The following is a 23,253-nucleotide window of genomic DNA, read 5'->3' as shown; positions in this document are numbered from 1 at the left end:
TTCCGAAAAGAACTTAAAACCTGGCTATTCGATAAATAATAATCCCCCCCCCCCCCCCAAGCGCCTTGAGACCCTCTGGGTGAGTAGTGCGCTATATAAATTCTTGAACTTGAAGATAAGCAAGTTCCTGATCACAACCCGATGGTCCTCCACATGGACAATTACCATGCCCAATGCCTTTATATCTGCTTTGGGAGCAGGTTCACAGTTCATCAAAGGAGCTGTTGAGTTGCTGTTTGACAGTTTTATATATAGTCTTTATTGCTAGAGTAATTAAAATCATTGCAATCACAGAAATAAAATACATTTACATTTAAAACAGGAGATCTTCTCTTCACATAATACAACATAATACAAAAAACAATCCCATAAATACATTTTAAAACCTTATTAATAAGCCCAAATCTGGCCACCTTACATCTTTTATTAATACAGTTTAAGGTGACAGTGTGCTTTGCATACTATTTCCATGAATATCACAAAGGAATATTATCAACCAATAAGCATTCATTTCCCATCCTTTCAAAAGTGCTAATGTGCAAAAAGTGCATCAGTTTGCTGCGATGGTAACCCAGCTGTTATTACATTTCAAATGAATACCATTGTAGCAAAAATATGTAATTAATAAAATGTATAAACTGTTAAAATTAATTGCTACAAGGATATAGAATTAGAGGGAATCTGCTGTATATTAAAGCTTTTTCAACTGCCATTAAATTTTTTATCAGTTGACATAGTAGTGGAATCGATTCACCAGATTATTACATGATTAATGCCCGACGTGCAAATCTCACACCACTCATCAGAAAATAAGGTCTAAAAAAAAAAAAAAGTCTAAGATTAATCAACTTCGGGCACCATTAGCTTGCAGCCCACATAACAGGGTCAATACTTGAATACAGCTTGGAATTTTAAAATCAAAATTTGGTTTGGAACTAGAAATTAATAACATGATCATTAGAGTTCAAATCGAGACACTCTTCATTCCCCGCATAAGTTAATGATATATTATTTACCTCACCTGAAGCCAACCTATCTGAGTGTTTTCCCACCCGAACCGATATACCATACAAATTGGTTATAAACTTTACCCAACTGGGTTCGGGTATATTCACAGAAAAAGCCCTACAGCCACCGCTTTCGAGGTCATTAATAACCGCCCAAAATTTGTTTGCGTTATTTTTCTTAGAGGCGGATAATAAACTATTCCAAATCCCCGTTTGATATTTAAGTTTTGTGTTCCATATTTCTTGTTTGTAGGTCTTAAGTTTCTTCAGGTTTTCTTTATACACTGTGTAGGTCTGACAAAATCTACGGGCGTATGCCTCACGACCAGCTCTATTGACTACTTTCTTTAACCTTAATAATTTGGGGGAAAACCATATTTTATGTATATTCAAATTGATAATAATTATCCTTGTTTTAACCAGGCCAGAACATTTCCCCACAATAGACTCGGTGATAAAGTTCCATATAATAATCATATTCATATTCAATGCCTCAGCCGTTTGCATAATATCCTCCTTTTTGGCTAAATTCCAAACCAGCTTCCTCAGGTTATATGCAGAACAAGCTGTGTTGGGAAGTTTCTTAGACTTGCTACCAAAAAATTAAATTTTACAACCTGGGAGTTGTGATCACTTTCTGGCCGGCCGATTACCTTATATTCAGACAAATGAAATCTCATATTGTCCGAAATAAATGTAAATGGGGCTTTGAGGCTTTAGGCATGGAAAATATAACTTTCAAAAAGTACATTTTACAAAATATTTATTACAAGTCTGACTTCATTAGTGTATTGGGCTTGTAATCCATATTAAAAAAAATAGACAAGAAAAGTATATTTGTAGCTGCTTTCGAGCTGAGAAAACATTACTAAATGTAATAGTGTAACTCAGGGCTTTCCAATGGAGCAGCCAAATCTACTACAGTTAAAATAGCTTTTAGGGACTTTTCACTGTAGGGACATGTTTAACATTAAACTTTTAAATACCATGCATCTTACTTTATTGTCAGTATGGGTGACTAATTCATTTTTAAATGGCTGGCTTGGGCCTACAAATGGGGCTTTTTTGACAGGTCAAACAAACATGTTTGCATGGTCACTGCAGAGAGTGGCACAATAGGTGCTTCAGCTCACTGATGACTTTTAACCTACAGGCCCCAGGTACACTTTGTACGGTATTCTCAGGATTTAAAGGTAAATTAGGTATGCCAATTAGAGGTGTGCAAATTTTATCATGTTGAAAGAGGAGCATAGATACTTTACCACTAGTTAGCAGGTTTTAACTGAGTTGCTACAGCCAATAAAACGGTCAAGGCAAATATCTGGGAGTACACTATGTAGAAGACTGCCTTTTCCAACACTCTCCTTCTCTCTTTCCCTTGCTGATCTCTCTCGGTCTCTTGGTCCCTACACCTCCACTGTGCATGCTGTAATTAACCTCCGTAAGCAGGCGAAAGTGACAGAATCAGAGAGGTAGACACGGGCCTTCGGAAACTACCCTTCCAGCCCCCCCCCCCCGCAGGGAATTGCCCTGTCCAATCCAGCCTCATCATAGATATGAATAAAACACTTTTGCCACTCACACACAGCTTTAACCTCTCATATAGTTTTCATTTATTTCATTAAATAGTCACTCCAAAAGCACTTTTCAAATTAAATGAAGTGGCTTTAGAGAGAAAATAGAAATAGCGAACCGGTTTGATGAAAACATGATACATCACTGTTGTCAAATCCAGCTCCAGTCTAACAGTCTCCAATGCTGTGGAACATCATAGACCAAGTTAAGACTTCCATAATTGTGATTATTAGTCGCTGTTTCTCCTAAAAATGTATAGGATTTTAACAGTTTAAAGGCAGCTCTTCTACAACCCTTTTTGGGGAGCTGTTAGACCTCAGGCTCCTATTATCATTATCTTATTTTTATTTTCATCGACTGCTGGCTTATGTGAACTAGAATATTTTCCCAACGCCAGTAACCTGATACACCACCAATACAACGTATTCTTTGGTGAAGGAGATGAGGTTTTTACAGATCATGCTACATCTTATTGCTTCAGTATTACAAGACGTGTCGATCACATGTGATCAGAAGAAAAGGCCATTCATACAGAAGAGTCTAGTTGCAATAAATTGGTCACTTGGCTTTGGCCGGAGGTTGGGAACTCATAGGGCTTCCTCTCATTTTCCAAGTCATTATGTAGTGTTTCTTCAGCAAACGCTTTGCTGAACAAGGAATGGATGGATGCCTTGAACAGATCTCTAAATGTCTCTCCAATGAACAGGTACATGATTGGGGTACAGGTAGCATTGATGCAGCATAGCACTAAGCTGAAAAACATAACCAGAAGGACAAGTACCTGGCTGACAGACTCTTGGTAGACGATCAAGCCGCTATAGATATGGTAAGGCAACCAGCACACAAAGAAAGAGGTGACAGCTGTAGCAATCACCTTGAATGGTTTGTTGGTCTTGTTGTGGTTCCCAGCCTTGAGTGTCACAGCTAATTTCAAATAGCAAGCTATCATTATTGAGAAAGGTAAAAGGAAACTCATCACAAGCCAAAGGATGAACATTGACAAATGGACTCTTCTCCTTAGGTCTTGTATCTCAGGAGTAATCCAATCATCAGAAAGGGCATAATCATTGAAGCAGGTTATTTTATTGTTGGCAGCGACAAAGGTTTTTCTGAACACCAAGTAGGGTAAATTGAATGCTAAGGCCAGTATCCACACAGAAAAGCAAACTTTTGAAGCTCTTTTGTTTGTCCTGTGAGATATGGTCCACAGCGGATCCACCACCATCAGACACCGGTCAACACTAATGACTGTGAGCAGGAATACAGATGCAAACATGCTGAAAGATACCACAAAGTTGACTAGCTTGCAGAGAGTCGTTCCAAAGATCCATTGGTAATCCATCAGCAAAAAGATGGCATGAAATGGAAGGACCAAGGTGAAAAGCAGGTGAGTCGAGATCAGGTGCTGGAACCAAATGGTGCTTACCGTCGGCTTCATCTTCCAACCCAATATCCACAGATAGAAGCTGTTTCCCAGAATCCCAATGGTGAATGTGATCAAAAGGAACACGGCTAACAGAATGGAGAGGACGGCTAGGCCTTCAGAAGTGGAGGGTACATTGCTGTCCGGCGATATTTCAGTTGCCACAGTTGCCAGGGAGGAGACTTCTGATGCAATGCACTCACCAGGTGTCAAGATCTCACATTCCAGGAGAGTGGTCGCAGTGGATTCTTCAAAAACCTTAACTTTACTATAAGTGGAGACTTCGGACAAAGTGGAAAGTGTCATCATTCTGTCGTCCATAATTCTGTTGGGAAGAAAAGTGCAAGAGACTGCAGTGAAACCCGACAACTTCCATATAGATTCTTTCTAAAGCTGGAAAATTAAACAGTTTTGTCAATAGTCTTTTCAATGTATTAAACGTGGTTTAAGCATTATTTAAATTTTAGCCCCAAACTGAAAAAGCAGTTTTATGTACAAATGAGACAATTCATAACTCAGTAGCTCTTAGGTATCTCACACCTTAAATATAGTGCATATTTTTAGACTTGCATGCAAAGAATAATCACTAAACGGTCTGACCTCCAAACTGGTATATCTGCTGAAATTTGAGATCACAATGTCAGTTGGGTTCGCATCATACTATTTTGGAAAATGCTAAATATTCAACATATGATTAAAAAGTAACTGAATAGACAAGCTATGAAAAGTCTTACTAAAACAATTACAAACAAACTGTCAACCTGATTTAGAGAACGGAAACATACATTTTGCAGTGGAATCTGAGCCATCTTCCATGCTTCCACCCCCATACCTGCCAGGGCTAGGCGGATGACCAGTCATATTCGGGGCTAGGTGGATGAGAGGTATCCTTCTAGGAGAAACTTCTGCAGTCCACCGTGAGGTTTGTCAATGTACGAGAATCTGGATTGACATGATGTTGAGCAGTCACCTCATCTAGGAAGGCTGATCCACCAATGTGGCTGGACGTGTTGCCTCCATGGAAGAATGTGACGTAAAGGGTGGAGGACAATCACTTACGGGTAACTATGCGTTCACTTACATGATAGGAGATATCTCCCAGCACATTAGGAAGACTTGATCCGAGAGCATTCACAAGGGATCCCTAATTTGGTGGTCTATTTCCAGTGCACACATTTGCTGGCTGAATTTCCACCCACAGAAGCGGACACTGGAGGATTTTCCACCATAGAGTCTCTGCCTCAAAGCGACTCCTTCCACAGCCGGTAGAGCTTCAAGGAGAAACCCATTGTTCCTTCAGCAGCATCAGATGGGATTGGTCTCTTTTGTGCTCGTGTAAACATAGTGATGCTGAGTGTTTGATGAGATATTTCTTGTTGCTCTCTGGTCTTTCTTATAGCGTGTCTCACTGCAGACATACAGAGCAGTATGATGGACCACATTTAAAGGGGCACGCAGGGTTTAGCCAGATCTCTAGTCACCACTAGGGTTACTGCCCTTCTTCATGATACAAAATCTGAAATAAAGGCCCATCCACATTGAGAAGTAACAATGATACTTAAAGCATGCTTCTCAGACATGATCAGTGCTGGAAACAGAAAATAAAATAACTGCAAATCCCAGAAATAGGGCGGTTGGCTTTAGCAGAAAGGGGCTGGATTTAAAAGTCTCACCTCTAGAAGGGAGTAAGTCACCGCTGTCTATGGTTTGTCAGTACATAAGCATTCTTTTCCCAATCTCTGCCCTCAAAGAAATTGATAACAAAGAGAAGTAGTGCAGGCTATTCTGGCTTCTGATCACAAACATCACATTTTAAAAGAGCGTAGGAGGTTAATGCACCTGCAGCAGAGATCATTATGCTACCTGCTGTTCACAAGCTTAATGGTCATAACATAGCTGAGATGGTTACTTTGACCCCAAAGGAGCAGATACATGTACACTTTTGGTCACAAGGTTGTTTTTTAGTAACATGTTTAGGTTAATGCATTTGGTAGGGGAAAGAAATGTATAACCTGCAAGTTCCCAATCCTGGTAAACATAGGTTAGGATTAATGCACCTGCTTTAATACTAGAGAACGTGCTTGAATAATTTCAGGTTTTCAATATAATTTACGTTCCTCTGAAAATTGTTAAACTGGGTACCAGTAACTTAGGTAGTTATTAACTCCTATTGTAAAGTGCTAAATCAAATTTCATTTAGGATTGTTCGCTATAGAAATGTCATCATTAGTGTGATTACATATATAGATGAACAGAGATTACTGACATTCTGAGTTACAAAGAAGTTCACACCTTACATTCACATAGAGCTTCGGAAAGTAATCCCCTTTCATATCTCTTGGATTACTTGTGAAGTAATCCCCTTTCATATCTCTTGGATTACTTATGAAGTGACAAGGGCGGCGTAGGTTTGCTTCCTCCTGATGGACTGCTGAGTCCGGAGGGAGGTCTGGTGCTGCTCAGATGGGTGTCGTTGGACCTTTAATGTCTGCACCCAGCCATGAATCACTTTAGACAATTGCAATTGCTGATTGTCCTTGAAGTGAGGCAATGGTGGCTGGGTCCACTGGTGAGGGCCAAAAGAGCCTCAATTGCCCCAGTCTGACGCCTGGTTTCTGCTCATCGCCACTTACCACCCTGGTTTTGATATGAGGTCTCCAGTAATCCTGAGTTGCAGTCAGGGCACAAGTCGGGGTTCCACAGGGGTGGACGGGGTCCCCCCACTTCTTTCACAGGGTGGATGCCGTCCACCCTGCCAAGAAGTTAGGCCCCACTAAAAAAGATGCCGACTTCATCCCGGTGTAATTTCCAAACAACAGGACACATTCAGCAGAGCTTGCACGTGGTTGTCTGCTTTCGATCAAAACAACGTGCAGACGGGGACAGGGTTCTCTTATTTCTGACTCCTGATGGGATACTCGGCCATAACAAAGGCCGAGTCTCAGGGTCATCAAGCCTCCTTTTGTCGGAGTTTCCTGGCCGGCAGCAGTCAGGAGCCTCCCACCTGATGCAAATGCAGCAGATGGGAAACAAAGGCTCGCACCTTGTTAGCACTTCACACAACCTTAGGAGAGGCAGCCTATCACTTAGTTCAGGCTCTGTTTAGGAGATTTGCATGCACTGTTAATATGTCAGATGTCTTGATCGTTCCCAGTATTTGCACAAAATAAATTGCATTTATATACGCCTTTTACCCTTGAGGAGGCGTTATAATAATGTAAATATCAGTATTTCTTTTAAAGAACTAGGGCTATAGAAAGCTTAACACTGACAAATGGTAACATTGTTTTATATGTAGCATACAAAAAAAGCGTTGGCAAGTATACTCAAAAAGTGCTCAAATGTACTCATGATACACCTTCTAAACATTTATGTGAGGGCTTAAGAGCTGATGTCACTTCTTGGGATTACTTACAACAAGGAGCTTAGGGGATTTAAAAACCGGTCGTCCCCCACTCACTGTAATGTTAACACCACAAGACTTGTTCTAATGGTGAGTATACTGTTCCTGATCAATACCAACTAACAATTCTATTGGGTTGGAGCTGTAGCCATAATCATCTGGCCAGCTATTTACTGGACCGGGCTCACCCTTTATGGTAATATCATTAAAAGAAGATGCACTGAATCCACTGTCTCCCCTACCTTGCTCTCCCTCCCTTCCCAGGTATTAGGAGTGGGTAGAGAAGAAGAATAGGAGAAAAGAAAAGAAAAAATGTGAGAAAAAGGAGTGATGGAGCCTCACGACAGTAACACTATGGAGGCTTTGCAATAAGGTACTTGCCTAGGTTCTCATCATCAGCATCCACCACTCCAACTAAAAAAAGTGTAGTGTGAAAAGAAATGAAATATAGGTGACAGTAAAGGTGCTAGTGGGACAGCACTTGCCTGTGCACCAAGGAATGATGCACTATAAGTCTGGACCCAAACAAGTGCAGAGAAGAGTGTCACCAATAATGCACAGGCAGGTGCTGTCCCCCTAGCACCTTTACTGTCACCTATATTTCAGTTCTTTTCACACTACACTTTTTTGGTTGGAGTGGTGAATGCTGATGATGAGAACCTAGGCGGCAGGCGAGTACCTACCTGCAAAGCCTCCATGGTGTTACTCCCGTGAGGCTCCATCACTCCTTTTTCTCACATTTTTTCTTTTATTTTCTAGTAGGTGGTTTATAAGTGCTACCCAGGCTGGCCACCAGCTTGCTATTACGTACATAAGCGCACGCAACGTGCACATCACTTTTTCCCGTTGCACACCCGCTCACAACTCACGTTTTTTGAAAAATGTTTATTTCATTTCGCGGCCGCGCTGCGTTATTTACGTCCGTGCAGCCAATGCTTGTTTGTTCTGGGACCTTGATTAAATTAGTTCAACTAAAATAACTTCAAAAACATTTCAGTGCCTTTTGTTTCAGTGAATACTTGGAACTCTCTGCACGGAACGTCGCCCTTTTAACTAATCCCTTGCGCTGAACTGAGGAGAATGGCAGCATTGTGACTTCAGACAGTGCTTCGGGGGTCTCTACAGTACCAAATTGAGGTCAGCGCAAGAAAATCCCCGACAACCAATGGCCATTCAAGCTTCCTTCACAACTCTATCAAAGTGTCTTTCTTTCTCTTGCCCGCTTTCGCTGGTGTCAAATTCAAATTTCAAATGCTTTATTCGGTATATAAAATATAACCATATAGCATACAGAAAGGTACATATAATACATCAAAATTTTAAAAAGGAATCCGTTATCATATTGGGTCCAGGACGTGTACGAGATGTCCACAAAATTAGATAGATAAATCAATTTATAAAGGAAAGATTTGGGATATTTCACCCAAAGTGCATTACAAGCAATTAAATACATTATTACATAATTTCCTTTAGGTAAAGTGACAAAGTGCGTAGTCCCAAAGCTTATCGAGTAAGATTAGAATGGCACATATAGCGTTTATGAGTAAAGTTTCTGAATTTAAAAACATGTTAAAATTCATAATATATAATGATTTCATCTAGTTAATATAATTAATTAGTTTAAAAGGATAGGACCAATACACCAATGGTATACAGATTATTACTAAAATCATGATATCATGGTAATGTAAATCATAAAATGATGGATTTCCTGCTGGAAACACATTTTAAAACGTAGGAAGCTACATGGAAGCATACATCTGCGCTACTCAAGTCAAACATTAGCTGCAAAGCATCTTTGGTACTTCTTATATTGGATTTTAGGAATTAAGGCTTTAAGTACAGTTTCCTATAAGGAATATAGAATTTGCAAAAAAGCATAACGTGACAACAGCTCTGTTTGCATGTCCCATCACATGGGCAGGGCAAAGTGCTACTCCTTCTGATTTGAGGGAAAGACACTAAATGATGCACAGTGCCCAGTCTCAACCGAGTCAGTACAAAACGGTGAGAGTTTCTGGTAACAGTTGACAAATATTGTTGGATCCTTCTATGGTGTTATGTTCATTATAGAAGGCATATGTATGTTGGGATGCCTATCTAGAGGACATAACCTTCTTAGCATATTCCAGACACAGATCTTTGAACTCCTTTTTTGAGACCTGGACGCCCAAAAAGGGATTGTGATCAAAGACTGTCTTAAACCAGAACCGAATGTGCCTGAACCAGGGAATAAGCATACGGTTGTCTAAGTTTAAACAATCCTTGATAACAGTTTGTGTAAATTCTGTTTCTGCTTTAGACCAGATGGATCTCCATAGGGATAGGGGGCGTAATGCTGCCAGATCTCCAATGCAGGCTAAACCTACTTCCCTGTGTAAAATCTCTATGGAAGCGGATGCCGGGGTACATGGTATGCGATTTAGGAAAAGATTTTCGTGGTGTTGGAGCAGTTTACAGCTACTTGTATTATGTCCCCAAACGCCGGCCCCATACTGTGCAGATGACAGACACCTCATGATGTAAATGTGGATCATTTCTTTAAGTCTGCGATTCCCCAGCTTGGTTGCGAATCTAAAGATGCTGTTGATGTTCCTCGTCAATTTTAAATGTACAGACTCCTGTTCGCTAGTCCAGCCCCCGTCCCCAGAGAAAGTTATCCATAGATAGCAAAATTTCTTGACGGGTTCTAGCCTGACGTTATCTAAAAGGAAGGTCCTGTTGTGTTAGATCTTTTTCCCACATGCCATGGTAAAAGTTTTACCCTTGTTGATTACCAGTTTCCTTGTGACTATAAAAGCAGAAAAGCTATCAATGAGGTGCTGCAGACCATTTTGGGTGAGCGATAAGAGTACTGCGTCGTCTGCGTAAAGCAGAATCGGGATGGGCTTTCCGTCAATATATGGTGCATCCACCGTGGTAGTTCTGAGTGTCATGTCTACATCATTGATAAACAACGAAAACAAAAGTGGTGCTAAAACGCATCCTTGCCTTATACCTCTATTGACTTTGAAGAAAGGGGCGCATTCACCAGCCGTTCCATAGCGTACCTTGCATGTTAAAATTTCATATAATCTAGCCAGAAAATATATATCTTTCGGTGCTCCCATGCCCAATAAAACAGGCCATAGAAGCGAGTGTTCGAGCAGATCAAAGGTAGAGCTGAGATCGGCAAAACATAAAAAGATTTCCTTCCTTGACTATAGTATATTTGTTAATAATGAGGTCAAGGTTGACGCATTGCTCCATCGTACCAATCCCCCTCCTGAACCCATACTGTATTGGTGATAAAATGGATTCCTCTTCTGCCCAGGTTTTCAGTCTGGCCAGAAGGACCCTCCTTAGTATTTTGATGGAGGAGTCAAGGAGGGAGATGGGTCTGTAATTGCAGGCATCGCCCTAGAACCCTTTTTGAACAGTGGTATTATGATTAATTGACCCTATGTCTGAGGGAGTTCAAATTCGATGGCAGTTTTAAAGAAACGTGCAAGGATGGGTGCCCATAGTAATTTCTCATGTTTATATAAATCTATTGGCACACCATCCGGGGCAGGGGCCTTGCCGCCACTGCTTTTTTCCAGTCCTGCCAAGACCTCATTCAAAGTAATGGATAGCGTAATGATCGGCCATTGGCCTGAGCTTTGTAAAATCAATTCATCTGAGTTAAAAACCTTGGAAAAGTGCTCTATCCAATCTGTACAACTAATGTTAGAAGTCACTACAGGGATAGTATCATTTTTTAGGAAAGGGCAATTAATTGTCTCCCATAAAAGTTTACTATTTTTTAGGGTTGCTGCCATATCTAATTTTTCCCATGCCTCATCTTGTAATTGTTTTTTCCTTATTGCAAGCCTGGTTTTATACACATGCCGTTTTTCCCTAATTTGTTCCATGTCTCTTGGTTTGGTTGACATCACATGTTTTAGTGAGGATAGTGACTCAATGCAGTCTTTATCAAACCAGCCAGATGGGTTGGGTCTATGTTTACGGTTCTTGCCGGCCAGTAATCCCTCTATGGTGACATGGACCTTATTAATCCTGGGTAACATATCTGCCGGGTTATACTCGTCTTTGAGGCAACAGCTTATGTCCTCACCGCATGTATCTGTTATCTCCACTAACAGTTTGTATGGGTTGATTTTCGCCCACTTAATTCTAGGGCCATTTGGTCTAGAGGCCATAATTTCTTGGATCGGCTTGCTATATATGTGGGTTTTGGGGCCCCAGCCGAGTAAAGTTAGTAAAATGCTGTTGTGATCACTCACAACTTGTTCCTCAATCCATAGATCGCGGTATGCGGTACCACTCGATATTAGGATATGGTCAATGTTGGAATTGTAGTTCCTGCCCTTAAATGTTGGGCATCTAATGTCTCCTCTCTTTTTGGAGCAATCCAAAAGCTCCAAGTCTAATTTGGCGGCCAATCTGTTCAAAGCCGACCCGTATTTATTGTGTGAGAAGTGATTTTGGGTTTGGGTACTTCTGTCCTCTATGTCATAAATAGTACCACAAATCCCCTTTTGGGCATCGGCACAGGTTTGTAGATTAAAATCCCCTGCCCAAAGAATAACAGGGCAATCTCTATAATTAGTAAGGCGATTATCTATTGCTATGTCTATTTCCCGTACCACTAGGTCTCTATTTGTATTGAAAATGTTATTATAGAAGTTAACAATCATCAAATCGTTAGTTTGTTGATGTTCAAGATAAATTATTAATGCATGGGTACCAACTTCTATATGTTTACCTAGTTTAAATTCAGTAAGCCTGGTGGAAATCAGTGTCAATAGGCCTCCCTTTGCCCTACCAGCAACCGATTCCTCGGCATTAATACAAAATGGTATGTAACCTTCAACAGTAATTGGATCTCTATACCATGTCTCTTGAAGACATTATGTCGTGCCCTTGTAAGATAAAATCATTCCAAAATGGGGTGTTAAATTTGCTATTTATGCCTGCTATGTTCCAGGTTATAAAATTCAAACCTGCTCCTGTTACATATAATGGTTGATGCGGTGCGGATAACTTGTGGCTGCCTATAGGTGTTGTAGCGATGGTATGCGTGTTATTAAGATTGGATGGGGCATGTGTCTCTATACATAGGGTTTTTTCAGGGTTGCTTGAGTGTTGATCTTTCTCCAAGTTTGCGGGGGAGGGGTCCGCAACCAGGGCTAGATTATTTATAGTAGATCTAGTATTGGCTGTTATTTCCTCGACGGAGTACGGATAGCGGGTGTTTCCAACCTGCCCTTCCTCGTTACCCTCCTCCTGCCCATCATCTATGGTTTCCACAATCGCTCCATAATTGGAGCCCCTCCGGGACAATTTATCAAGATTAATAGTTACAGACAAATCAACCTTACAAAACGGTCAATCCACTCCCTCTAGATTTGAGAATGGCTCGAATCGGTTTGATAAGGGTAGATGAATCATAGCCCTGTTGAATGTATTCCCTACATGTGGCCCCCTTCTGTAGGCATGGTGGTGATGTAAAGGTGGTCCTTGTCTCATACCAGGGTAAAAGTAGTGTAGATCTAGTGTTTGGATATCCCCCTCTCTGCCAAACCTTGATTCCCTGCGGATAAAATCAACCACGCAGGGATCTTTAAAACTCACGATGACACAGTCACCATCCAAGTCCTTAGTAGTCTTCCCTACCCAGTTTACCCTCCTAACGTTGAGAATCTCTGTGTTGGAAAAAGGGGGGGAAGTGTTCTATTGGTGTTTAGCCTGTAGATGACTTTATGCTTCAGATCCCTGTGCATTTCCCACTTATCGCTTCCAATTCCGCGTACTCCTACCATAATGATTGTGTAGGGTAATGCTTCCGGAGGAAGGTTTACACAGGGGGCTCGTTGGTGTATGTGTTTGTTATTCGTGTCACCCGGTGTCTTAGGCAAGTTGGTTGCTGTTTCAACACGTGAATCAGGTTGGTTCTTGGCCGTGGTACCTGGCCTAGTGGCTATAGTACTAGTAGCCCCCTTTGAATTGGGATCTGGGGTACTTTTGTGTGACGTAGTTGTCGCAGGGCGGGTAACCAAGGCCGTACTGGCATTAGGGTTCTTGTTTGCATTTTTAGGGTTTTGGGCTGTGGATTGTATTACAGTATTTGGGTGTGGGGTCTTTGGCTGTTTTAAGACAGCGGTAATGACGTCTAGTCTGGTTGTATTGCCAGTGACTAGTTTTTCTATGTGATCTAGTTTGGAGGTGAGCTGTTTCGTCCTTTCGATTAGGGGTAACATTAAGGACCTGACTAGCTTTTCCATTTTCTCCATTAGTCTCGCTTAACTATACCCTTGATGGAGTAAATGGGGGATTATCGTTAACTACTAGAGGTGAAGTAACAGGAGGTACAGGCTCTCGAGGGACCCTTTGCACTTTTTTCCGCCTTTTTGCTGGCGCCTTCTTTGGTGGAGTGACGCCTCTTTCTTTTACCAGGTGGATCGGTGATACTGATGTGACCAATAACAGTAATCTCTGGGGGGGTCTATATTTACATGTACGGGAATGGCAGGTGGGAAGGACAATAATGCTGGTGAATTAACAATACTGATACTATTGTAGGTGGTATTATGTGTATCAGTATTAGCATGTACAGAAGTAGCGGACCGGGATAGCCACGATGATAAAATGGATAAAGCAGGTGAGATGGATAATGCAGGAGAAGAAACGTGAGAGGCACGAGAGGTCAAACTGATGGAGGTGGAGTTCATTAGAGAACACGTCTCGGTGCCATCGTTTTCCTCTGGTGAGTGGCTAGACACTGGGCTCAGGGTAACTAGTGGAGTAGTGCTTGGTGCAGGTTCAGGTGTTACAGATGTTGGTATCTTGCCAAGCGAAGAGCGCTTCCCAGTTAAAAGATCCAGCGACAAACGCTTCTCCACTAATGCTATCTCTTTCTCTATGACTACCTTAGCCCGTGTCAGGAATTGATCAATAGTGCCTGTTGCAACCCCCCCAGTGGATGCGATGGTGACCTTACGGTCCTTCCTGAGTGTCAGTACCATAGTTCAACAAAGAAGGCTAAGATGATACACGGGACAGTTTGTTATACGACAAGAAGGTGAATACCGGTGTGTGTGGTCCAATGTCCGACTCGTCAGGGGGGTGGCCCAGCCCGGCCTCCTCTGGTCTAAGAGGGCCCGCCCTTTGCCCGGGCTTTGCCCGGCGTTCCGCGCGATTTAGTAGCGTGTCCGGGGGCGTGGTCGGGCGATGGCGGCTCCTGCCGCGATGTGGCTAGGGAAGCGTAGTCCTCCGCTCGGCGGCCGCAGATTGCAGGTGCGGCGGCAGGAGGACTACGAGGCAGCCCGGAGTTCTGTGCCCTCGCCGGTATCCTTGGTGGCAGCCCTGATATCTTTTGTAAGTAACGATATGCCCAAACAGGTCTCCGCAGGTTCAGTAGAGAGACACCCGCTCAGCCGGTGACGCGCGCTTTAGTAGCGCGTCCGACGGCGTGGTCGGGCGATGGCGGCTCCTGCCGCGATGTGGCTAGGGAAGCGTAGTCCTCTGCTCGGCGGCCGCAGATTGCAGGTGCGGCGGCAGGAGGACTACGAGGCAGCCCGGAGTTTTGTGCCATTGCCGGTATCCTTGGTGGCAGCCCTGATATCTTTTGTAAGTAATGATATGCCCAAACAGGTTTCCGCAGGTTCAGTAGAAGCAGACAATGGGAAATCTATGCAGCACCATTTATGGTCCCCATATTTACACATGACAACGTCTATTCTTCTGCGTTTGCCAGCTCCTGGCAGAGAATGAATTCCGGACAGATTTTCCCACCATTTACAACGTTTTAACTAGTTGAGATAATCATAATAAACACGGAAATAGCGGACACTTGAGTGATAGCTGCAAAGTGACTCCAGTGTTTTCTGAGCTTACAGTAGAGTAGGCCTCTAGGCTAAGACAGCGATTGCCTCGCCCAGTGACAGATGAGGCGTATTGCGCGACAGATCGCAAAAAGATGAAAACTTTTTTTTTCTAATGAGATTATTGATAAAGTAGACGTTATGATGCAATTTAATTGTCTCACGGCCCAGCAGTGTTATTATAAAACATTGTCTGAGAGTAACAAAGGCGGGACTGCACAACAAGCACCAACTAGTCTAGTTTAGGATGTTAGCGCCGCGTTATCAACAAATAAATCATTTGCTGGAAATGTTTTGTAAGCTAATGTAGATGTTTTGCGAAGAGAGGAATGCCAGAAATGTATTTCCCATCTGCAGATGTTTCTTCTGGAAGAAGCTGGGGGGGGGGGGGGACAATTCCGGATTTTGCAAGCCATTGTGAGGGCCTTCTGATCAAGGGTTTTATTTTGAATAATAGAGCGGCATACCACAACTTTGACATCATGATTTATTTTTTGGTTTCAGGCTAGGAGTAGCTTGTAGCCATTTGAGACCATCCATAGCATGTTAAATAAAACCAAGAAACTTTGCGCAATAGCATAACAGACGAGACCATTTCTTAAAAAATAAAAATGCATACTGCGAAACACCCCTCCCCCACCCCCAGCCGACTTTGTAACCATAGAGACTCCTGTTTTCTTGAATTAGAACATATTGATTTGAAGATGTGGAGGTTCACATGCCCCATGCATTAACAGCGCTCATTGTTAGCTTTTCTGTACAAGGAATGAAGAAGTAGGAAACAAGGCGAATTCTATATCTGAAATCAGTATTTTGTTGGCTCTGAATGTGCTGGTGACTAATTTAACTTGTCTTACGCTAGGGTATCCCAGTTGATCACCACCGTTAATACAGATGTTAAAGTCAGTAGGCATCATGATTTATAATCTACTTTTCAATACCGTATCTGACAAACAAGCATCTTCAACATGTTGCTGTAATTCTTGCTCATATGAAATGTTAGGGAATGTTATTAGCTCAACAGGGGGAAAACTACAGATCTCTTTGAATAGCAATGGGCAGAGTATTTTAGAAAAATGCCGTAATACCTGCTGTAAGAACGGGCATGAGAAATTCCATAGCTGGTATAAGAAAGAGGAAAAAGCATTGACTGCCCAGTGTGCATAGGAGTTGGGGTTACCAGATTTTCCGAATGATAAACCCGACGGGTACAGAAAGGACACAAGCATTGGCATAGCCAATAGATCTTGCCTTTGGGAACGTATTTATTTATGGAATTTGTTGAGCGCGAACAATTGCCCAAGGGCGTCTCGGCGCTATGGATGAAGCAGAAGGAAAGAAAAGGGGTTGATTTATTGATCAAAGAGCCATGTTTTAATTTTTCTTCTGAAAATGATGAGAGTTGGCGCTGACCTGGTCTCTAGATCAAGAGAATTCCAAAGTTTAGCGGTTGCAATGTGGAAGCTGCGATCTCCCCATGCAACTGTTCTGGTGCGAGGGACTGTCATGTATTTTAAGACCTTATAAGTGTTTAGCCATGCAACAGTTGATATTGTTGCATCCAAGGATATTGTGCTGCTTTACCAAATACTTATGAGGTCCCTTAAGCGAGACCTATTGGCTATGCCAATGCTTCTTTAGGACTGGTGCACTGGTTGCAGCAGTCACCATCCTGCTCGGGATTACAAAACCCACAGTAACTCCATGTTCCATGAGTATTTGACCAGGAGATTCCGACTGGTGCATGCAGATTATCCGGGGTAATTGGCACAAGACCTAAGAATTCCCCTGGTAGCTCATCATGCCTAAGGGGACACCCAGGTTCCTACACCTAGCACCTAGTAACCCTACCCCCCCGGGTACGCAATTCCCCCAAGATCCATAACTACGAGATGGAGGGACTGTTACTGACCCCAGTGCCCGGGTCCGGCATAAGAACAGCACTAAACCGAACCCCCGAACCGAGGGTCTATTCCTCGTATGTTAGTTCAGTGGGTTCATGCTTCACGGTGGAGCTTCAGGTATCACTTTATGCCCCAGAGTTGCAGGCCTAGTCACCCTGCTCAGTGAGTTAGGATGCTGTGGAGACATCTACATGTGACCCCTGCAGAGCTTCGTATCCCTGTAAGGCTCACTCGAGGGTTCATTTTTACTGAGGACGATAAAGCGTATTCCATTGAATTGGACAGCATTTGGTACCGCACATATTTCAGTTTGTACTGTGCTCTATATAAATAGTCATTATCGGTGTAAATATACGTTTACCATGCATTCATGTGTACTTTACGCTGAGGAGACGTACTTTCCGTGCCCCGCTTGAAGACAGGGTGCAGCCTTCTGCAGCCACTTGAATGGGTTTAATCAGTGCTTAATTTGTAAAATATTAAGTGCAGGTGCTCAATTTTTTGGGGAGGCCACACCCACTTCTTCCACTGGCTCCACCCACTTACTCTATGGGCTCTACCCACATCCTCAACTGGCACTTCGGAAAGCCAGATGTAATACCCAGTGATTCCATGATATATAGGCGGGGGTCATGTCTTTAAAAAATAAACATAATTGGTAATGTCCATCGAATATCCAGGTGCATTAGGCTTACACAGTCATCATATGCACTATAACATCTCCAAATTCACTGCACACGCATTGCAATGCACATGGCTGCGACATAATCTATCCTGCAAACATAGGTAGTGTACGGTGGTAAGTGGTGTTCTCCACAGAGCTGAAGGTGGGATAGAGGTGTGTATGCACTGCTGCTTTAATAATAGGGTTCCTCTTAAGTGGTTCTTTTTGGCACCCTCGAACAAAGGGGCGAGAGGGTCTCCTGCTTTGACTGAGGTGCAGTGTGCTGTGAATGAAGGAGGACTGAGGGAGTTGCTTTCAGGGCTAGAAAGACAGAAACCTCCTGAAAGCAGCATCCCAGCCACCATTGGAACGGGGTTACTAACCCCTTCCAATCTGGTAGCTCAGCCCCTCCTAGATTCTTATTATGCACAGAGCTTACGGTTAGTCTATGAAATCAAACCAAATAGATGTTTTTGTACAGCAGGAATTCTGAACTCACAAATTGGAACATGCTCTCCTATGTGATGAAGAAACACGTGGCTCTGAAAAATAAAATATTTGCATAGGATGACCTAATGAGACCAGTTTATGGGTCACGTACAGGACAGATCAAAAGGATTCTTAAAGTTAGCATACCTGGGGGTTATGATTTTGCGAGGTCTTAAGGGGTATTAATATATGGAGCCCCTGTCTCAGTAGGACTCTGAAAGTCTTTCCTGTTGATCACCTAAGGTCAAGCACCCTTTGAACTGTGCAGGCAGACAAAAAAATCATTTGCAATGCAATAGGTCTCACATTTACTTTGCTATTGGCAGTGTAAAAGACAATGCGTTTTATTTATGTTTTAAAAACCAAACCATACATAAAAGGCATTGTCATTTACAATGCCTAAAGCTCAAATTCGAATAAATGCAAGACCTGCTGCATTGCAAATTAATTGTTTGGAGTATTTTGGCTGATATGGTGTCCTTTCTACAATAAAAAATGGCGGATCAGGTAACAAGCCAAAGAGCGTAAAGTGTGATTAGAAAAGAAGGACGCAGGGCGAGTTTGTTATTTAATAGGGTGAAAGTAACATCATTATGCATATTCCATTCGAACAAGGGAAACAGGTGAGTCGAAAAAAACAAACAGGAGCGAAACTACAACTTAACAGCCTGAAAATTAAAATGAATTACAACAGTATATAAAATAAAACCACTAAGCAGTGACTTGAAAGGTAATAACAGTCTTGTTAAATTACTTATGGATTGAACATCGGGTTCTCATTTTAATCACGCCATTATCCACAATATGTTTGTCACTTCGTGTTTTCTGTCAATGGGGAAACCTGCAATTATGTCCTTCAAGTGGATCGATAAAAAGATTACATAAACAAATTAAAACTAAAACTTTTTTTTATCTAAAAGGAAATTCGCATGTGATGTTGTGAGCCCTAAGGTGACATTGCAGGGAAAACAAGGCAGACAATGAAGTGCTCTGTGAAACTGGAGCGCTGGAGAGGTTTGTCTAGCTGAAGATGATCATGGCATGGACGGCAGGCGCCTACGCTACGTCGCACTTGCTACTACACTACTTGTTTAGTTACCTAACTTCCTGCTTACATCTACTTAAACTTAGGGTTTGTTTGTTGACGTGGTGGTGGGCCGGGCGGCTGGCCTGGATTACTAAAAATCTGTATGTGTTTACATTCGAAATAAAATGCATACCCCTGACTTCCTGATTTTCTTTGTGCTCGTGCTCCTTCCAGATCATGCTACTATTCGTTTCCTTTGTCCTCCCCTTTTTCCTGCTCCGACCGTGTTCTCTACTCTTTCTTATCCTTTTCTCCCTCTTCAACTTTTACAATCGTATGCCTTAATTATATGGATCTGTTTTTTGACTCACTGGCTTACTCTTCTACTGCAAGCACATCTCTCTTATCCACTTTCATTTTCTTCTCCTCTCTTGCTTCACGTCTTCTCCTTATTTCATTTCACTCTACCTCACACAATGCTTTGCTCTATTTTGGGGGTGGCGGGGCTCTGACTTGAATTACTTTGTATTTACTTTTCAAGAATGCTAAATAAAAAATAAAAAAAAACGAAATAAAAGGCATTTTTTTTTATATGTTGCGCAAAAATTTTAAGGCCAGAGGTGAACTACTACCGCATACAATGTGCCAGGTAGGGACTCATTCTACACAGTAGAGTAGACTAGCAAACTTTTTCAAGGAGTGGGGGGGGGGTGTAGGATCAAGGGAACGTCGGGGGAGGGGCCGGGGGTCATCTGTCAGTCAGTGTTCGAAAATACAGCAAAGCCAGAAGAACGCAGACAGTGCACTGCGGTGCGTGTTAACTGGAAAATAAGGGCAAACTGGGCCAGGCGGGCCTGCCTCACCTTGTGCTGCAGCTGTTGCCTGTTACTGTAGTATAGCCACACTACTACTGCTGCCTGCGATCCTCAACCTACTTAGTTGTCCATCGTCGCGCTCAGTCGTTGGAGACTTAAGTTGAACGGCCATTGATTGAAGTACCAGTCACGTTCACTCAGTGGCGGGGTGCGACCCGCCCCTGCGCGGCTATGGTAGGGCGTGGCAATGCGCAATCGGAAATCTGCGCACGCTCATGCTGCCTGCTGCCGCCCAACCCCCGCAGAAGAACCGAAATCCAGCCCATCCCGCCCCACCAGCCGGGAACACTGAACAAAAGCAGGGCGGCCGCGGAACACAGAGATTTCATTGCACTGAATGATTGATGAGGAGGAGACAGACGGACGAACTCCGCAACAGACACTGTTCCATAAAATAACAGTAACACACATGATACACACAGCCAAGTAATAGAGGTCAAGTCAATTATTATCGAAGAAAGTCAGTGACTTGCTGCAATGCATGTAGACCCGGCCCTGTTAATTAAGTGCCGGTGCTTAGCACTGGCACAAATTAAGCAGTTTTATCACATCACGTGCTTCACTGTTGGTGAATTACCTGTTTAGATGCTTGAAAAGCGTCATCACTTCTTCTCTCAGCCCCCGTGGCGTGGGACACTGCAGACAGCGCATCAGCCACTCTTAATCACCGCTGCCGTGTACCCCACTGTTCCTGGGGTTCGCACACCTGCTCTTACTAAAGATCCTTCATTTCACCCTCAGTGTACTTCTGACAAGAGATATCATTGATTTCCTTTTGAATCTGGAGCTCAGGAGGGAACTGGAGACATTTGTACGTTGCTTATATAATTTCTTCTTTTAAAGGTCGATGCTACTCCGTCTCGACTGAGGGATCGTGGCCGGACCCACCCCTAACTCGCAGGTCCCCGGTCCCGACCAGTGCACCTGTGGTTGGTTCTTGGGGGTGCCACGATTCCTTTGGTGTTTCCCACCCCGGAATCTTGCCCTCCCCTGGCCAGTCCTGAGGTGCGGGCCTGTAGTGTGACAGCCCGTAGGACCCTACTTTGGGTGTTACCCCAACCCCAGTGGCGCAAACAGGTCTACTCACCCTCCCTACACATCGAGGGTGAGACTGGAGTAGTGTCATTACCCAGCTCTGGTGCCGCAACTCGAGGTACTGGAAAAGCAGGAGGACATAATAACTCTACCCTCTAGAGACACTGCCCGGGAACCACTCACTGCCCCTTCAATTTTAGACCAATTTGCGTTCCTGGTGATGTGCACGGTTTTGCCGCTTGCTTGTTCCTGCCTCACGTTGTCTGATGGCCGGCCTTACCTGGCTGAAGTCCTGTCCGCCATGACTTCGCTCCTTGTCCTGGTCTGAACGCCACTGCCCGAGGATGCCAGAACCACAGGTAGGGTCTGTTTCACGCCTCCCCACGCACTGCAGAAAAGGGAAGTGACGCGCCGGAAGAGTAGCCACTGATTGAGCCACCCGCCAAGGCCGTGGGAGGCCGAGCCGTTGTGTCTCAATGCTTTGATGCAAGTCTGTCCCAATCTCAACCCACAATTAATGTATTTCGGTGCTGGGGAGGGGAGATGGTGGGCAGAGCTCTGGCGGTTCAGGGACGGAAAATCCTCCGCTTTCTGGTAGGACGGGACGGAGGATGAGTACATTATGCAATATGGTGGCGGGGCAGTGTTTTATGTAAACAGACAGACACTGCTTACTTGCAGGCTACAAGTCCTCTTTTTTGCAACTATTTCCACAAACGTGGTGGATTTTTATTTAGAGTACACAATTTTACCATTTTCCAAGCCAATAGGTCCTGCATTAAAATCCAGTGAATCTTCTTTGATTGCTGAATCTCTGTGTGGAGTGAAAGGGTACAAAACAAATGAATCAATGTGTGGAGCAAGGGACGCGAGAGTGCCAGGGTGAGCAGCAAAGTGCATACAAGGGGAGTGACCGAGGTGGGAGTGCTCACAATATCAAAATATCAACCTGCGACAATACGGAGTCCACAGTCAAAGTAAGCGTAGGTGACATTAAGAGTTATAAATCTGTACTTCTCTGATATATATCTGCCTGGAAGAGTCAATTTGGTGGTCACAATATTCTTGTAGGTCTATATTGGAACATACAAACTTGACAGAGGGCCTCATTTAGGTATTAGTGGGAAACCCGCTGTCCCTCCACGGTGGAGTATAGAAGTACTCCGCCAAGCTGATGGTATCCCGCCCACTGTGGGCTTGCTGAACCACCGTCTACATCAACAGACTGTTTTCCATCGAGGTAGCGGCACACCTCCGTCAGCGAGTCAGACTCCTCTGCTGGCTAACAGTAGTCCTGACACTGACAAAACTACTTGTACTTTATAATTATATACTCTGTCCATCAATTGTTCTTTTAGCATTTGTCACTCCGATTGGGACGGGTATGCTCAGACGTGAGTCCCGTGCTCTCCATGCCACTGAAATCAAGCTATCCTGGCTGATGAGGGCTGAAAGCCCGAAACCGGTCCTAGGATGCTTGTTTCTAGTACAGGGAGGACCTGGCAGTTTGGGCTGGACTGTGCCCATTGTGCGCAGGGTCAAGACTGATTTGCATATGGCTGGGTCCAAGCTGGAAAGGCATGATGAGCAAAAAAACGATGGATTTATGCCCATATCTCTGTACTAGGTGAATGTATGACATAGTTGTGCATTCGATCCATCAATTGTTCTTTTTGCATTTGTCACCCAAAGTAGGACGGGTGTGCTCAGACGTGAGTCCCGTGCTCTCCATGCCACTGGAATCAAGCTATCCTGGCTGATGAGGGCTGAAAGCCCAAAACCAATCCTAGGATGCTTGTTTCCTGGTCCAAGGAGGACCTGGCCTGGCAGTTTGGCCTGGATTGTTCCCATTGGGCGCCGGGTCAAGATTGATTTCAATATGGCTGGGTCCAAGTTGGAAAGGCATGGTGGTAAAAAAACGATGGATTTAGGCTCAGATCTCTGTACTGGGGTGAATGTATGACATTGTTCTGCATTCTGTCCATC

General features: G+C 43.5%; 1 protein-coding gene across 2 annotated transcripts; it reads right to left on the bottom strand.

Moving 5' to 3' along the window:
- Positions 1 to 239: 239 nt before the first annotated feature.
- On the bottom strand, positions 240 to 21,749 carry LOC147701112 (putative G protein-coupled receptor 33). Of its 2 annotated transcripts, none has more exons than XM_086929888.1 (2): positions 21,548 to 21,749; positions 240 to 4,330 (listed from the first exon to the last, which is right to left on the bottom strand). In XM_086929888.1, the coding sequence occupies exons 1-2, from the start codon at positions 21,568 to 21,570 to the stop codon at positions 3,109 to 3,111; spliced, it is 1,245 nt and encodes a 414-aa protein (XP_086786014.1). In that variant the 5' UTR covers positions 21,571 to 21,749; the 3' UTR covers positions 240 to 3,108. The 2 variants fall into 2 exon arrangements, with proteins under 2 accessions (XP_086786014.1, XP_086786015.1); XM_086929889.1 differs by lacking the exon at positions 21,548 to 21,749 and adding an exon at positions 20,221 to 20,305.
- Between the last annotated feature and the right edge of the window lie 1,504 nt (positions 21,750 to 23,253).

The sequence above is a fragment of the Lissotriton vulgaris genome, chromosome 7 (assembly GCF_964263255.1).
Source record: "Lissotriton vulgaris chromosome 7, aLisVul1.2, whole genome shotgun sequence".
In the NCBI taxonomy this organism is placed as follows: domain Eukaryota; kingdom Metazoa; phylum Chordata; class Amphibia; order Caudata; family Salamandridae; genus Lissotriton; species Lissotriton vulgaris.
Note: the sequence above shows the minus strand (reverse complement) of the source record. Positions and strands in the feature narration are given on the sequence as shown.

What these genes read in the sequence shown, in the direction of transcription:
- LOC147701112 (XM_086929888.1), bottom strand. Translation starts at nt 21,570, where the DNA reads ATGGCGGACAGGACTTCAGCCAG. An exon ending in GCGGACAGGACTTCAGCCAG is followed by an intron (nt 4,331 to 21,547) that starts GTAAGGCCGGCC and finishes TCTTCCCAACAG; the next exon opens with AATTATGGACGACAGAATGA.